The 15,003-nt window shown below is 58.7% G+C and overlaps 1 protein-coding gene across 1 annotated transcript; it reads right to left on the reverse strand.

Annotated features, from left to right (window-relative positions):
* Positions 1–527: 527 nt before the first annotated feature.
* Positions 528–3,690, reverse strand: DMRTA2 (DMRT like family A2; the record flags this gene model as incomplete). The annotated part of the gene is made up of 2 exons (XM_081144067.1): positions 2,818–3,690; positions 528–1,570 (listed from the first exon to the last, which is right to left on the reverse strand). The coding sequence occupies exons 1-2, from the start codon at positions 3,371–3,373 to the stop codon at positions 528–530; spliced, it is 1,599 nt and encodes a 532-aa protein (XP_081000193.1). The 5' UTR covers positions 3,374–3,690.
* Positions 3,691–15,003: the final 11,313 nt, after the last annotated feature.

A 15,003-nucleotide genomic window follows, 5' to 3' on the forward strand; every position in this document is an offset into this window, starting at 1 on the left:
GAGGAAAGTGCACCGTAGAACTTGTTTCCTTTTTTTTAAACAATTGATATCGATATATATGTGTGTCCCAAAGACTCGACTCAGTGCCAAGAGATTTATACATCCTAAATTTATATTTGTTAGAGCAAATATTTAAAATTTTTTAAAGGGAGGGGGAGACACAGAAGACAGACCCTCGGAGCATCCTGCCAGCCTTTCGAGCGCGCGGGCGGAATGGGCGTCGCTTCAAGGAGGGGCAGAGCCCGCGCTCCGAGGGCAGCCTTAGAATTCTCAAGGCTCGTCGACTTGGGAAGGGCTGGGAGCCTCAGGGAGGGGTCGGGGTGACGGTCCGCGCCTCGCCCCTCCCGCCAGAACTTCTGCATCCGCAGCTGCTCCACTCTGCCCAGCCCCCCCACCCACCCTTCAAAACAAAACTTAAAACCACCTTGGCGCGAAAGGGCCTCAGCTGGGACGCAGAGCGCGCACCGGGCAAAGGGGACGAGGCTGGGGTCCCTGTTTGGGGCCGCCCAGCCGCCAGGCCCCTCGCCCTACTGCTTCTCAGGGGTGCCGTTGACCATGGGCCCGTACAGGCCGCCGCCGTAGGACGGCTCCTTGTGCACGGCGGCGGCGGCCGAGCGGTCGCGCATGAGGTCGCTGAAGGCGTAGTCCATGGGCGGGCGGAAGCCGAGGGTGGGCACCAGGCCCGCGGTGGAGTAGGGGGCCATGAAGGCCAGCCCGCGGCTGTGCGCCGCCGCCGAGTAGGCCAGGCGCAGGGGGCTGAGGCCGAGCGGCGCGCCCAGCGGGTAGGCGCCCGCGTCCGCGCCGAAGTGACTGGCGTTGGGCTGCAGAGGCGAGAAGGCAGAGCGGCTGCTTAGCGAGCCGAGCGTCCCGGGAGCCATGGCGCCGGCTAGCAAAGGTCTGTGGTGCGGGGGCGCGGCGGGGCCGGCCTGCAGCGGCGAGGGCAGCCCGGGGCCCGCGGCGGCGGCGTCGACCCGGCTCAGCCAACCGTCGTCCGCGGCGGCTACTGCGCCCACTGCAGCCTTGTCGGCGGGCGCGGCGGGCCCGAGGCCGGCCGCCAGGCCCCCGCGGTGGTGGTTCAGCACCTGCTCGATGGCCTGCACCACGTCGCCGCCGCAGCCCTGCAGCACCAGCTCCAGGACGCCTCGCCGGTGGCCCGGGAAGACGCGCGTCAAGATGTCCAGCGGCGTCCGCTGCCTGGGACCCGGGCCCCCGCCCAGCCCTGGCACGGACGGGGCCTCTGCCTCTTCCCTGTCGGCCTCCGAACCGGACTCAGAGCCCAGAGGGCTGGCGGAACCCGGGCTGTCCTCCTCGCCGCCGCCTCCCGGGCCAGCGCTGCCCGGGCCGCTGCCACCCGCCTCCTTGGAGGCGCGGGTCAGGGGCGACCCCGAAAAGGACTCGCCGTCGCCGTTCTCGGAGCCCGAGCCCGGCCGCACCTCCGGGGATGATGTCCCCGGACCCGAGTCCGCGCCGTCGGGGGATAAGGGCTTCCCGGGAGGCGGCGGCGGGCTGCCCGGGCGGCCTGCTTGGAGCAGCGCCTTGGGGAACAGGTCGAACTTCTGTAGCTTGGCCTCTGGGAGGGGAGAAAACAGGATGTAAAGAAAGCAGTGGGGAGGCGACCCCACCTGCGGCACCCCAGCCCTTTGCATCCCAGTTTCCTTTCCTGGCGAGCCCCACGACCTTCGTTCCGTGGGCTCCACCGTTCCCTCCTCTCCGAGTCCCTGCAGCCCTCACCCTCTCCCCCTGCCCGCAGGGAGCGCTCTCTTTCTGTACCCAGAACCCTAACCCCCACCACCCACCCTGTGAACTCAACGTTCAGTGCCCTTCTCCCTACACCTGTGCCCAGCACCTCCCCCCTTATCGCCCTTCGAGCCCTGCCCTGCGCTGGAAAAGGGACCCGGAGCCAACATAACTTCCGCCTACAGCGCACTGTACAGAAGAGCCCTCTCCACCTCTGTGCTTCCACGGGCCAAGCCAGGCCCGGGTGCCCTCGGGCCCTGGGCAGCATATTCTGTAAAGGACGGCGCCTTGGGCATCGACAAGATCCCAAACCTCTCTACAGGCAAAAATAAAGCCCCTCTTTCTAAGCCACCCTTTCCAAAAGGAAGACCTAAGAAGTTCTTGTCTCCCAAGCTGAGAGGACGCCAATGGCGCCCGCCTGGTTTTCTATCCCCCCCCCTCCCCGCCGCCCCGAAAAGCCAAGGGAGTTTTGAAGAGGGTGGGGACAGGGAAGGGGTAGAGGAGTAAGAGGGACGGGCGTCGAGGGAAGTGAGAAACCGGGGGCAAGTGCGGAAAGAAGCTAGAAAGGAGCGGGGCGCAACCTGCGGCTGTCCGAGGAGCATTAGTAACACGATTAAAGGAATCACAAGTGGAAAAGCAGCGAACTGTCTTCAATGCGCAGAGAAAGAGGTGCGGGCCGGGGGAGGGGGCTCGGAGAGGGTCGGATTTCGGGAGAGAGTCGAGAATTAGCGGAGGCGAAAACCGCAGAGAACGAAGGGAAAGAGAAGGCGCGCGCGTTTCCGAGGTGGGGAGGAGACCGGGGAAGGAGCGGGGACGCTGGAGCCCGTCTGTGCGGAGGAGACAAGACTGAAGCGTCCACCACTGGGCTCGCGGTGAAAGGAAGGAGTCGAGCGCAAATGCTGCAGAAAGGGGGGAAAGGGGGGTCTGTGTGTTTATGTCCCAAGTCAGGGACCCGGTGCGCGGCGAGCTCCAGCAGGCAGGACGTTTGGAGAAGGGGGGGAGTCTACTCTTTCAGCGCCTCGTCCAGTCCCAGGCCCCCGCTACTGTTCCCCTCTCCTCCCGTCCAGGCCGCGCTCTCACCTGAGCTCCCGGCGCCCGCCGCGCCGCCTCCGGTCCCCGCGGGCGCTCCCGCTCCCGGCCCCCCGCCGTCGGCGGCGCACACGGAGCCGAAGACCTCGTAGGCGGGTCGCGGCGGGATGATGCCGTTGGCGGCGGCCAGCGCCAGGCCCTCGGCCGTGCCGTAGAGCAGCTGCAGCTCGCGCGCCTCGTTTTCTTCCTGCGCCTGTTGCCTGCGCAGCGCCACCTGCGCGGCCATGACGCGCTGGCGCTCGGCGATGAGCGTGCACTTGGCGCACAGGCAGTCCTTCCAGCGGCAGTAGCGCTTGTGGCCCTTGAGCGCCGACACCACGCCGTGGTTGCGGCAGCGCGCGCACTTGGGGGTCCGCGGGTACTTCTCCGCCGCCCGCAACAGCAGCGGAGGCGCCCGCAGCAGGCCGCCGGCCACGCTCACCGGTAGCGAAGCCGCAGCCGCCGCCGCCGCCGCCACCGACGCCACCGACGCCACGGGCGGCCCCGTCGCTGTCGTCGCCGCGGTGGCCGCGCCCGGCACGCTGGGCAACTCGGAGCGCAGCTCCATGTCGGGACCTGGCGTGGGAGACCGTGGGAAGGGGAGAGACTTGCGGTGAGCAGCGCGCGGCGAGCGGCGCTAAAGCGCGGCCTGGAGACGCCCCGGCTTACAGAGGGAAGTTTCAGCCGCAGAGGTTTGGCTACTGTTCGTCCAATCGCTGGGAGGAGGTGCCTTTGGAGCCCCTTTGTAAGGCCGAGCTCCCCCCACCCCACTCCTACCAGAGCTCTTCTTATATCTGATTTATGCGCTGGGTGTAAGATTTCGTCTGAATCAGTGGTTCTGCTGGAAAAAATAAAAACATAAAGTTTGAAAGTCACTGGTTCAGGTGGATGTAAGGAGAGTTTGGAAAATAAAATAGTATTCCCTCAAAGTTTAGCTTCACTGGGGTGACACCGGATAGAGAGAAATGTTTGTTTGATGGGACTTGTATTAGAGGGAATTTTTTTAACCAACAGATTGATTCCAAGAAAAACCAGAAACATCCGAGGTGAAATGTCCAGTGTTGTGAGAGAGGGAGAGTTCAGCTGGTTGGGCTGGAGGTGTTCTGTTTTGTGTGTTTTTTTGTTTTGCTGGTGGTAGCAGGAGAGTTCACGAGAAAAATCCGGAACAGAAATAATAGCTCTAGGAAGTGGAGTGAGGGTTAGGAAATAACTCAGGGACAGAGTTAGGCCCAGGGGCCCAGAGACCCGTGGAAATGTGGGAGCTACAAGTTCCGTGGTGCGGGCCTCCGAAGAGTGGGAGAGAAAGCGGGTAGGGGGCCGAGCTTAGGAGGCTGCGGTGGAGGGTTAAAGAGAAAATTCAGCTGAAGAGACTTTGGATAGGCGAGCCCAGCCCAAAGATTACCTAGCTTGAGGGTCGCCAAAAACAGCTGACATGCGTGTCTGGGTCCCAGGGTTCATGCGGCGGAGATGGGTGTGTTTGAGGGGGAAAAACCCGCAAGCACAGATAGGCTGGAGTGGGAATGGAGTAAAACCTGTGGCACAGTTACAGTCTGGAGGAGCGGTCGGGGACGGAAAAGTATCCCGCGCAAGTTAGGTATCGCAGGAGGGGGATCCTGCCCACCGCGCACCGCCTTCTCCCAGGTCGGGCCCGAGTCGTCAGACACGCCCTCCCTGTCCTGGGGCCTCTGGGGACCCCGCTCCCACGCAGGTTCCCGCATTCTGGTCTCAGAGCTGGGTTCCTGGGATGGGGGTGGCTCAGCACGCGGCACCGAGGCAGGGGAGGGGCCCCTGGAAGTGGCTCAGCGAGAACGCAGGAGTCCCACCTGCGCCGGGGCCCCCGGAGGCCCGAGCAGGCCCAGCTCCGCGCTTCCCGCACGGCTCCCTCCGCGCCCCCGGGTCCCCGCGAGAGCCCCAGGCGTCCGACCATCCTAGACCCCTCCCCCTCTCCACGCGCGCAGCCTCTCTCCAGGCCCCTGGAGCCGCACGGTCCCTCAGGCCGGCGTGGCCCGGGCCTGGTCCACAGGGGCCGCAGGCCGGGCCGCCTCCCCTGCTCTCCCTGCGGTCCTCGACTACCTGCCTTGGGCTCGAGGATCCTCCGGCTCCGCTGGCGCCGCACGGGCCTCCCAGCTCAGCTCGCGACGCGGGCGCTCCTGGCCTCTTCTCTCGGCCCCCTGGCTCCTTATCTGACCACGTCACCCGCCTTCGGTAACCATGTCCGAACTTCCGGACCCCTCGGCCGCCGCTTAGTCCAACCCTCCCGTCGGAAATTGGAGCCTGGGGACCGTTTAGGGACCGGCTGCCCGGAACCCGCGCCCCGGCCCTAGCGCCCGCGTCCCCTCGCGGAGCGCGCCCGACGCTGCGCACGGCGGGCCCAGTCCCGGGCGCTGCAGACTCGCACTGAGCCGCTCGCCCGCTCTATTGTTGCTCCTTAGGGCTCCATTAGACAGAATTGGACAACAATGTGGCGCCTGCCATTGGCCAGGGGAGGCAGACGGCGCTCTGATTGGCCGGACCCGCGCCCGGGGAGCCCCGCGTCCTACAGTGTCCGAAAGATTCGAAACTCCGAAGGCTCCTCCGAGCGCCTCCGCGAGGGGAGGGGGCGCGCCGCGGACGGAGTGGAAAAAAGTGGGCGAGAAAAGGAGCGTTAAAAATATCGTGACAAGTAGTTTCCGTGCGCTGGAGAGCGTGTGAATTGCGCCTAATTACCGTGTCCGGTGGCGCCTCCAGGTAGACCCGTGTAACCCCTCAGCTTCTGGGGAGCGGGCTCCGCTGCGCAGCTCTCACTGGCCCCGGGCGCTTGGCAAGACCGACTTTCCCTAGTGGCCCCGGCGGCCCGGGGCGAGATGGGGGCAGGTGACAATTCAATTACTGTGGTCGGGGTGGGGGGTGGAGAAGGGAGGGTTTATGTGGCGATGCTCCGACGATTTCTCCGCTTCCCTCCGGCTGTTTCGGCTCCCAGGGCCCGAGCATTCGGGGTAGTCAGGAGCTTGTTTTGAGTTTTCTACCGCCTTCTTTAAAACGCAAATTATTTTTAAAAGTTCTGATATGATAAGGCATCGCGGAAGGTAAGTGTGGTTAATAAGGATTTTTGTTTCTCAAGTGGAGCCTGGAGAGAAGAAATGAGGTTGCGCTGCCTGCCCGCGCCCCGCGCGTCCCCTCCGTGCCCCTCCCTCGCTCCCTCCCTCTGCCCGCTCTGGCTCTCCCTTTCCTCGCTTCTGCAGCATCTCCACTTCTTTCCCAGGGTGGTGGGATCATCTCTGTCGTTGTTTTAAATTAACAAATAGTTTACATTTTCTTTTTTTAAACGAAAGTAAAAAGTGGCCTCCCTGTATCCCCCAGATCCTCTCGGAAGCAGAACGCGCACCCGTCAGTCCGTCCTTTGGGCCAGAGGCGAGGTCGCCGCAGCCCCAGGAGTAGTTTTAACTTTCGCCTCCGTCTCCCGTCCTGACGTCACGGCCCCGGGACACAGCTGGGTCTGCAGAGGAGGTAACAGGTTTCGCACTTTGTTTCCCTTTTGAATGGCAACATCTGGAATTAATGCTGCGGTCCTCGGGCGAGATCTCCTGGGGTTTCTCTGTCTGTGGTTCTCGGTGCTTTTTCTCTCTCTTCTTCGTTCTAATTTCTCCCACTCTCGCTTTTATTTACTTTCCTCTTTCGTTCAGAGTAATGAAAATTCGTTTAATTAACGAGACAAACGCGTTTCCCCATGGTTCTCCCTCCACTGCAGACCGTGCGTTTCTGCGTCGTTCTTTCGAACTCCCAGGGCCGCCGGGTTTGGCCTGGACCTGCCGGGGCGTGCACGGACCGGGCCTGCAGACAGCCCCGGGGCCCCAGGACGCGGCCGCTTCCCCCGGCAGGGCTGTTGGGTCGCGCCCCGCCGGCCCCGCCGCCTCGGACGCGCACGGTCGGGGATCCCCAGGAAGGCGAGCCGACCCCGCCGCTCCGCAGACACCGGGACCTCTCTGGGGTCCTTCAGGGAAGCCAAACCCCAGGACCAGACTGGGGGGGGGGGAGGGGGTGTGCGCCAGAATGGGGCAGAGAGCTTCCAGAAAGTTGACTAAGCCCGGCCGGGCGCACTCCGACTCGGACAGATTCTGTGACAGCGACAGAAGCCAGGCCATTCGCTCCTGACAAATTCCCCTCGCTGGAGCCTGCGAATGTGTTTGAGAGAAAGGGGTCCGCTCCCGTAGGGTCTCCCGCGTGGAGTGAGAGCAAGGGAGTGAGTCCGGGGTAAGAGGTTCTCCAGGAGCCTAGGGTCCAGACCCCACCCTGCAACAGCTTGAGGTTATCAAGTCAAGGAAATCTTTGCGTTAACTGTGCCCTGGAGTTGGGGGTGGGGGTGGAGTGGGAAGAGGGGACAGAAGCCAGGTCCTGAGAGGGGGCAGCCAGGCGCCTACTTCCAGAGCTACCTTGGTGTAAGTTTTCCAGAAATTATTTTTAATTTTTTAAAAGTGATTTTAGAGAGGGAGGAAGGGAGAAAGAGAGAGAAACATTGATGTGAGAGAGATGCAGGATCAGTTGCCTCCCGTAGGCACCAGGACCAAGGACTAAGGCTTGAACCTGCAGCCTTGGTGTGCGCCCTGACTGGAGTAGAACCTGCAACCTTCCCGTGCACCAAACAGCTCCAAACAACTGAGCCAGGGCCAGAAATTATTTTAAACCTCAAAGAAATGAACTACATAAATCAGCCTAGCTTTTGGGAGTCAGTAGCCCAGACACCCCTCTTCATTCTTGAGACCTAGCCACTGTGAAATTCCCCAACTCCAGTTGAAGTAAACCTGGGGGAGCCAAGGGTCCTGCTGAGAGTTCAGACTTGGGAACCCTGGGCTCTCCCGCTGGTGGTAAAGAGCCTCATTTTCTTACGAGGGGGAGAGGACACATCCTGAAAACCAGCCCGACCGGAGCGAATCTGCCCACCCCTAGAGCAGGCGCCTCTGGATCCTCCTTCCTCCTGTTCGCAGCCCCACAGGTCTGAGACCCAAAGTCTGTGTTTTGGTGCCCGGGAGGTTGGGGTGCTCACTGACTGAATGTGTCTTGGAGGGAGCAGGGCAGAGTAGCATCCTGGATGGAGGTCCCTGCGCTCACACCTCCGCAGGCCGCTCCTGGCTAGTCCTGACTTGGACTCAGGAGGAGGGGAGCAGACTGGAAGGGGTGGTGGGGCTGAGCCACCAGCCCTGGGGGACAGCACACCCAGACTGAGGCAGCTGGGGCTACCCTCTTCTCACAGCAGTGTGGCTTCACACTTGGACACACCACACACACGTGACCTCATTCCGAAAGGTCTGGGACACACCCTCGTGCCCGCCTGCAGCTATAGCCCTGGGGAGCCCTCACCTCGGAGGCTCCCTCCCACTCTAGAGCACCCCTTCAGGAAGTTCCACCGAATCCACAGCACTTCCACAAGCGTGTCCACATCTTGCAACGACCGCCTGATATGTGACCTATCACGCAGCCGCCCCCGACTCCCACCTGGGGACTGAGACACCCGGCGGGGAGCACGTAGCTCACACGCGTGGGCCCTCCCTGCTCCCCTGGCCTAGCCTACTCGAGGGCCCCGCGGGTGGCTGGACTGGGGCAGAGAAAGCGAGACCTCCCGGGACAAACCAGGCAGCTGAGGGCGGAAAGCCCGTCCCCACGCGCCCCCACGCGCCCCCACGCGCCCCCACGCGCTCACTCGCCCAGGTCCGCTTAGCTCGGGGTCATTTGCTGACGCCTTTGCTGCGCCAGGGGCTGGGCCCCGGTGAGCGCTCCCAGCCAGGGAAACCCACCTCCACCCGCGTCTGCTGCGGGCCCAACGCCCACGCACCCGCCCCTCCAGGCAGTGGCGGGGTCCCAAGGGCTGGCCCTGGGGAGGCCCGGGGTGCGGCGGGGAGGAGGCTGGGGGCCGGCGCCGCGGGGCCGAGCAGGGGAAGCGCCGGGGGCGCTCGCTGAGGGGGGACCCCGGAGGCGCTGACTTTTGCGCTGTTTGTCCGCGGCCTCGGAGCAAGCAGACGCCATCTGTTTGCCGGCTGCGGCGCGTCCCGTTTAATTACCCGCCCGGCAGCCTAATAGAGATGATATTAAACTAAATCTTTCTGACATTAAAAGTAATTATCCCCAAACCAGTGGCTGCGGGACGCACTCGCCCCTCCCTTGGCCGCGCCGGATTCCGTCAGTTTGGCTGAAATTCTTAACCGGGAAGGGGTTGCGGAGAAAAGGGGGGAAGGGGCCCCAGGGGAAGGGGCCCACGCGGGCCGCCCCGCACGCTGTTCTCCGCACAACCACAGACGCACGAACACGCGTGTGGACGCGCACACACCTGCACACACACAGGCGCATGCCGGCGTTTCCCTCCGGATCCGCTCTCGAGCACGGTTCACGGAGACTCAGCCTCGGGCACCCCGGGCGCACACGGAGAAGCGCGGGCTGCTTTGCGGTCCCCGCCCCCAGCCCGCAAAAAACAAACAATAAAAACGGCCCTTTTGCGTGGTCAAAGCCACGGACCCGGCCAGGGCCAGGGCTAAGGGCCCGCACACTACTCCGCAGCCAGGAAGAACTTCTCCCGCCGCGGCGCCCGGCTGCTTGGGCGCGTCCCTGCGGGGCCCTGCGCCACGCGCCTCCCTGGGGCCTTAGGTCGCACCGCTCTCTGCGGGGCAAGTCCCCCTATGTCACTGGACAGGGGAGAAACAGACTCGGGGAAGTGCGGTGACTTGTCCCACATCTTACAACTAGTAGGGGGCAGAGCAGATTTCGATCCCAGGGGTGCCAGGTGAGACCCCCCCCACTCGAGGCCCAAGCTCTGCTCGGTTGCAGGCGCGGGCTTTGGCGGGTCTCCGCACCCTCACCCTCCGGACCGCGAGGCCCGCTGCGCTCAGCCTCTTCCCGGGCCCTGGGCCCCCCAACCCCCCCCCCCCCCAGACGTGCGGGCCGGGCAGCAGCGGGAGGCGGCGGGGCGAAGGCGCGGGCTCTGAGCGCGGCCCTAAGCCCAGCGCGGGCTCCGGCGGCCGAAGCCCTTCGGGTCAAACCCCCGCGTCTGCGGAGCGCGCCCCGGGGCTCCCCGCCCGCACCGCCTCCCGGCGCGCCCGGAGCCTGAGGCGAACGCGCCCAGAGCGGTGCCCACCGCCCGGCTGCCGGCCGGTCCCTGAGCGCCGCCCGCGCCGCCACCCCGCCCGGAGCCGGCGAGGCGGCCTTGCTGGGCACGCGGTCCTGGGGGGGGGGGCGTCTCAGACACCAGTGGGCCGAGGTTCGTGGACCCGCCCTTTGCCCGGGTCACGACGCTGCGGAGTCCCGGGAAGGCGGGGACCCAGGTCCGACGCTCACTCTCGCGCTTTGCTCTCGCCGTCGGCTCTGGCCGGGGCCTTCCCGTCGGTTCCTCCCGCCGGCTCACGCCTCTCACCCAGAGAACACGCGCCCTCAGCCCTCCGTGCCCGGCCCTGAGGGCGCGCAGAGAAGGGCCGCGCTGCGTGGGCCCTTACAGGGCTGGTCACACGCCTGGGGACACGGGCACCCCACAGAACAGAGCTGCGGGGGGAGGGGGCGAGGAGCGGCGAGGAAGACCTGCGAAAGAAGGAAGCCCTGATGGGAGCCTCTAGGGATCCCCAATGGAAACATCATTGCTTGTTCTGATAAAGTAAAATATAAAACATTTTAGACAACCCAGCAAAGTGTATTTGGAACACATTTTTTTCTGTGTACCTATATTTACAAAAAACGTACTTTTCATTACTTTTTATTTATAAATGATGAACATTTTTTCATAATAATATGTCTACATAATCTTTTAAAAGAATTGCTTAATATTTCATTTTATGGATGTACCTGAATTTATTTAGCCATTTTCCTATTAATAAATATTTAGTTTGTTTCCAATTTTGCTATTATAAACATTGCAACAATGAACATTCTTTGTGAATTCGCCTTATTGTTTCCTTAGGATAAATTCCTAGAAATAGGACTGATTGTTCAGAGGCTTGGTTTTTTTTTTAGGCTTTTGATAGTTACCTGTCAAATAGCTCTCAGGAAAGGTTGTGTCAACAAACACACTCAACAGCAGTGAATCTTGCTGATCTTTTTAATCAATGACAATTCGAGCAGGAAAAGCTCCCAATATTTTGTCATTGTAATTTACATATCCTTAGTTATTCCTTAGTTTTATTCTATATGTGTTAGTCATTAGTGTTTTTTACAAAATTCTGCATACGTTCTTTGCTTATTTTTTCTATCATAGAGATTTTCCTTTCCTTAATTTGTAATAGCTATTTATATATTAAAGACATTAGTATTCTCTTATTTATAACATATGCTGTATCTCTCCATTTTTTTGTTCATCCTGTTTTGTTATTGTTATACTGAAGTTAAAATTTTAATGTAGCCAAATCTGTAATTTTTTTCTTTATAGATTCTATTTACAGTATCATACTTAAGGATTATTCAAATCTAACTTTCTAAAAGCATTCCCCTATATTTTATATTACCTCTTTTTCATTATTTACATTTATATCTTTAATTCATTTGAAATTAATTTTGGTGGGAGGTTGGTGAAGTTAAGTTTGTCATTGAACTTGTACCAAATGATTAGCCACTTATCACATCACTACTTAATGCCCCCCCTTCCCCCACTGATCACAGGCTGTTTCCTGAATTCTGGGGGGGGAGGGGCCGTCGGCTTAGGTGGCTTCAGCTCCTTCTCTTCCCGGGAGCTGTTGGCTTTTGCACCAGCCTCCCTTGTTTAGTTATTGTAGTTCTGTAGTACTTGGAGGGCAACTTACCCTCCAGATCCTGATTCTTCTCTTTCAAAATTCTCATGGGTATTTTGGAAAGATAGTCTTCTGAATAAATATTTTAAAATTTTCAAAGCTGATTTCAAAAAGAAAATTAAAAAATCCTTTGAAAATTTGACTTCAAATCCTTTATAAATTAATTTGAAGGAGGTTTTGCATCTTCACAATCTGTAATATTTCCATCTAGGACCAGCTGACTTTATTCGTGACATCTATGTCCCTTTGTAAATTTTGTCATTTTGTTCCTGCAGTTGTTTCTTAAGCATATTCCTTAGTATTTTATGCGGCTATTGTGAACAGTATCTTTTCACCCATTACGACGTCTAACTGGTTACGATGGCAACATAAGTAAGTTACTGATTATAATATATTTATTTCTAAGTCGGCCTCCTTTCTGACCCCTCCCCCATTTAAAATTAGTTCTCGCAGTTTCCAAAGCTGAGTTTGGAAGGACCCAGAATTGACCAAGCTGAGGAATTGAGGGAGAGGCGATTCTGCTCAGAGAAGAGAAAGAGTGCAAAGGCCCAAGTGACCTGCAGGCCCTCCTGGGCTTTGGGGGACAGTGTGCACCGGCAGGGTGATCTTCTTTGGACCTTCCTTTTCCTGGCACCCATCTGTTCCCAAGAGGGCCTTTGGAAACAGTGACTCTGGGATTCAGCCCCGGCCAACGCGCCACCCAGACTCAGAGCCTTGGCCAGGCTGTGTAACTGTGGGTGAGTTGCCAGCCCTCTCTGGGCTCGCCCCCGGCCACCCTGGAATCGGATTGCCTGAAGGACAGCCTGTGGGGGAGGAGCTATGAAGAGGAAGGACTTGAGGGCTAGGCTCTTAGGCAAGATAAGCCTGAGTTTGAGTCCCCACCCCTCCTCCAAAGTGCCTTGAGGGACCATTGGTCCACATACTTCCAGCCTGTCATCCCCCCCACGTCATGGCCAAAATGAAGATATGAGGGGGGAATGGGGCTAGGAGGTGGAAACCCAATCCACCCCCACCCAGGTCACACTCACGTGCTCACCTTGGCGTCTTCCCCTCAGAGTCTCCTACTCTGACTTCTTCCACCACCACCACCACCCGCCTCCCACTCCCTCCACCCCCGCTTCCCGCTGGTACTGCACAGTCTCTGTGTTTGGTGGGTGAGTTCCACGCTGCATGGCTGGCTCAGGGTCCCATACTGGTTGGTCTGGAGCCCCTGGTGGTTTGGAGTCTGGGGAGCTGGCTCATAATTCAGCTTTTTTGCCCCAATGGGTGGCTCAGACTCCAGGCTTGAGCTGGCGCTGATGCACAGATGCCTCCTCCAGGTTCCCAGCTCTAGGCCAGCCAGTTACCCAGAAAACTTCTACTCATCCCTTAGGACCCAGTGCCCAGGATGCCCCACTGTCTCTTGTCAGAGGCACAATAGACAAACATTCTCTTGTGCCTCAGTTTGCTCAACCATAAATTGGGATAGTAACAGCTCCTCCTCCTCCATAGGGTTGTTGTGAGAAGTAAATGAGTTCATACAAGTAAAGCACTTAGTGCCTGGCATAAAATAAAGGTGATATAAATGTGCATTATATTAACAACAGCTATTTATCAAGCACCTACACAGTGCTAGTCTGTGCTGGGGGATAAACCAATCAAATTGACAGACCCCACCCTCATGGAGTTATTCCTTAGGCAAAATCCAAACTGAGCCTTAGAAGTACAAATTGTGTCTTATCTAAGGAGATTTTGAGAAGAGCAGAGGGCAGAGCAAGGAGCTCAGGGGCTGCTGACATTTTACAGGCAAAGCAGAGAAGTGGAAGGAACAGAGGTGGAAGGAACACTGGAGGGGTGCGGTATCCTAGAAGGCAAGGGGAGGAGTGTGTGGGTTGGACGCTACAGCTAGCGAAGCAGATCAGAGAGGGGGCCTTGTCCACGAGATCAGGCATGAGCTTTGGGCTCAGATCCAGAGTGGCAGCTCAGCTTCTCTCCCTGCTAGCTGTGTGTCTCTGGGACAGTGGCATAACTTCTCTGAGCCTCAGTTTTCCTAACTGAAATGAGGATGCTAACAGCAGTGACCTCACAGAGTAACTCAGGATGATGCGGGAGGACAGGGCGCACAGAGCCCTTAGCACCGTGCAGGGCTCGGCTAGTACTCAGCACCAATTCCTTTACTCATCTCTTCTCAGGAGCTCCAGCTGGTTTTGCTCCAGTTCCAATTAACTAACTGCTTCAGTAACCGCTGGGTGCACGACTGCTGTGTGCCAAACCCTGGGCTGGCTCAGGAGATAAACAGATAATTACGATCTGGTCTCTGCCCTCACGATGTTCCCAGAAGAGCTGGATGTTAGCGATGGAGGTGACCAGCTTATGAGCACGCGGACATCATTTCCTCCATTTAAATTCTGTTAAAGTCCCAATTTACTGTGTGCTTACTATGTACTAGTCATTTTGCTAGGCTTGAGGACGTGAAGGGACTCAGACCCTTTGGGGTGGTAGGGAGGGCATGTGAGCCAAGACCTAGAGAGTTCAGAGTGACCGGTGCTGTGAGATTCACAGCACAGCGCCTAACCTGGGGGGCGTGGCAGGCGTCAGGAAGGCGTCAGGAAAGCGTCCGGAGAAGTGAAGTCCGAAGGGCAAGTGGAGGACGAGGGAGTGGTCGGAGTCCAGATGTGATGGAAGAGTCCTCGGGCAAAGGGAATGGTGTAGAAGGCCGGAGGTGGCAGAAGTGAGTGCTCACAGGGAACTTCAGGGAGTCAGGAGGGGTGGTGGCGAGGGCGCGGCTGCTGACACAGATGGGGAGGCAGAAGCCAGATGACAGGAGTTTTACATCCAAGCCAAGAGTTTGGGTTTTATTGGAAGGGCAATGGGAAGCCTTTGAAGGGATGGGAGTGGGGATGTGGCCTGGCGAGGCAGGGGCTTTAGAAGGCTCTTTCCAGCAGCTGTGTGGAGACTGGTCTAGAAGGGAAGGAACTGGAGAAAGGCAGATCAATTAGGATGTGGTTTTTATAACCTGAGAGAGAGTAACGGTCAAAGGGAAGACATGTCAGTGGGACAGCAGATGGAGGAGGAGGGAACAGATTTTGGAGACGCCAAACTGGAAGCTCCGGACCCTTCTTCAGTCCCTGCATGTGCTTAAGAGAGGCACTGCTCAAACTGGCTCCTGGCACACTGGGGCTGAGTCACTTTGGAGAGCTGAGTTTCCTACAAAAACGTGGCTTTACCCCTTTTTTGCTACCACTGGTATTGTAAAAACATTGTATTATTGTAATTGTTATTTGAAATGCCTTGGTGATGTCATACTTCCCTCGAAAGCGGCACTGCGTTGTCATGAACACTGCAGGAGCCCTGGAGTAAGGCCTGGGTCCCAAACTCTGCTCTGCTCTGCTCTTTATTAGCAGTGGGCGCCTCTTCCAGCCTGTTGCTTCTCTGAAATGGGGTCAAGGTCACCCACCGGCAGCGCAGTTGTGGGTTATGTGAG

The sequence above is a fragment of the Miniopterus schreibersii genome (genome assembly GCF_964146895.1).
Source record: "Miniopterus schreibersii genome assembly, chromosome: 8".
NCBI classification, from domain to species: Eukaryota; Metazoa; Chordata; class Mammalia; order Chiroptera; family Miniopteridae; genus Miniopterus; species Miniopterus schreibersii.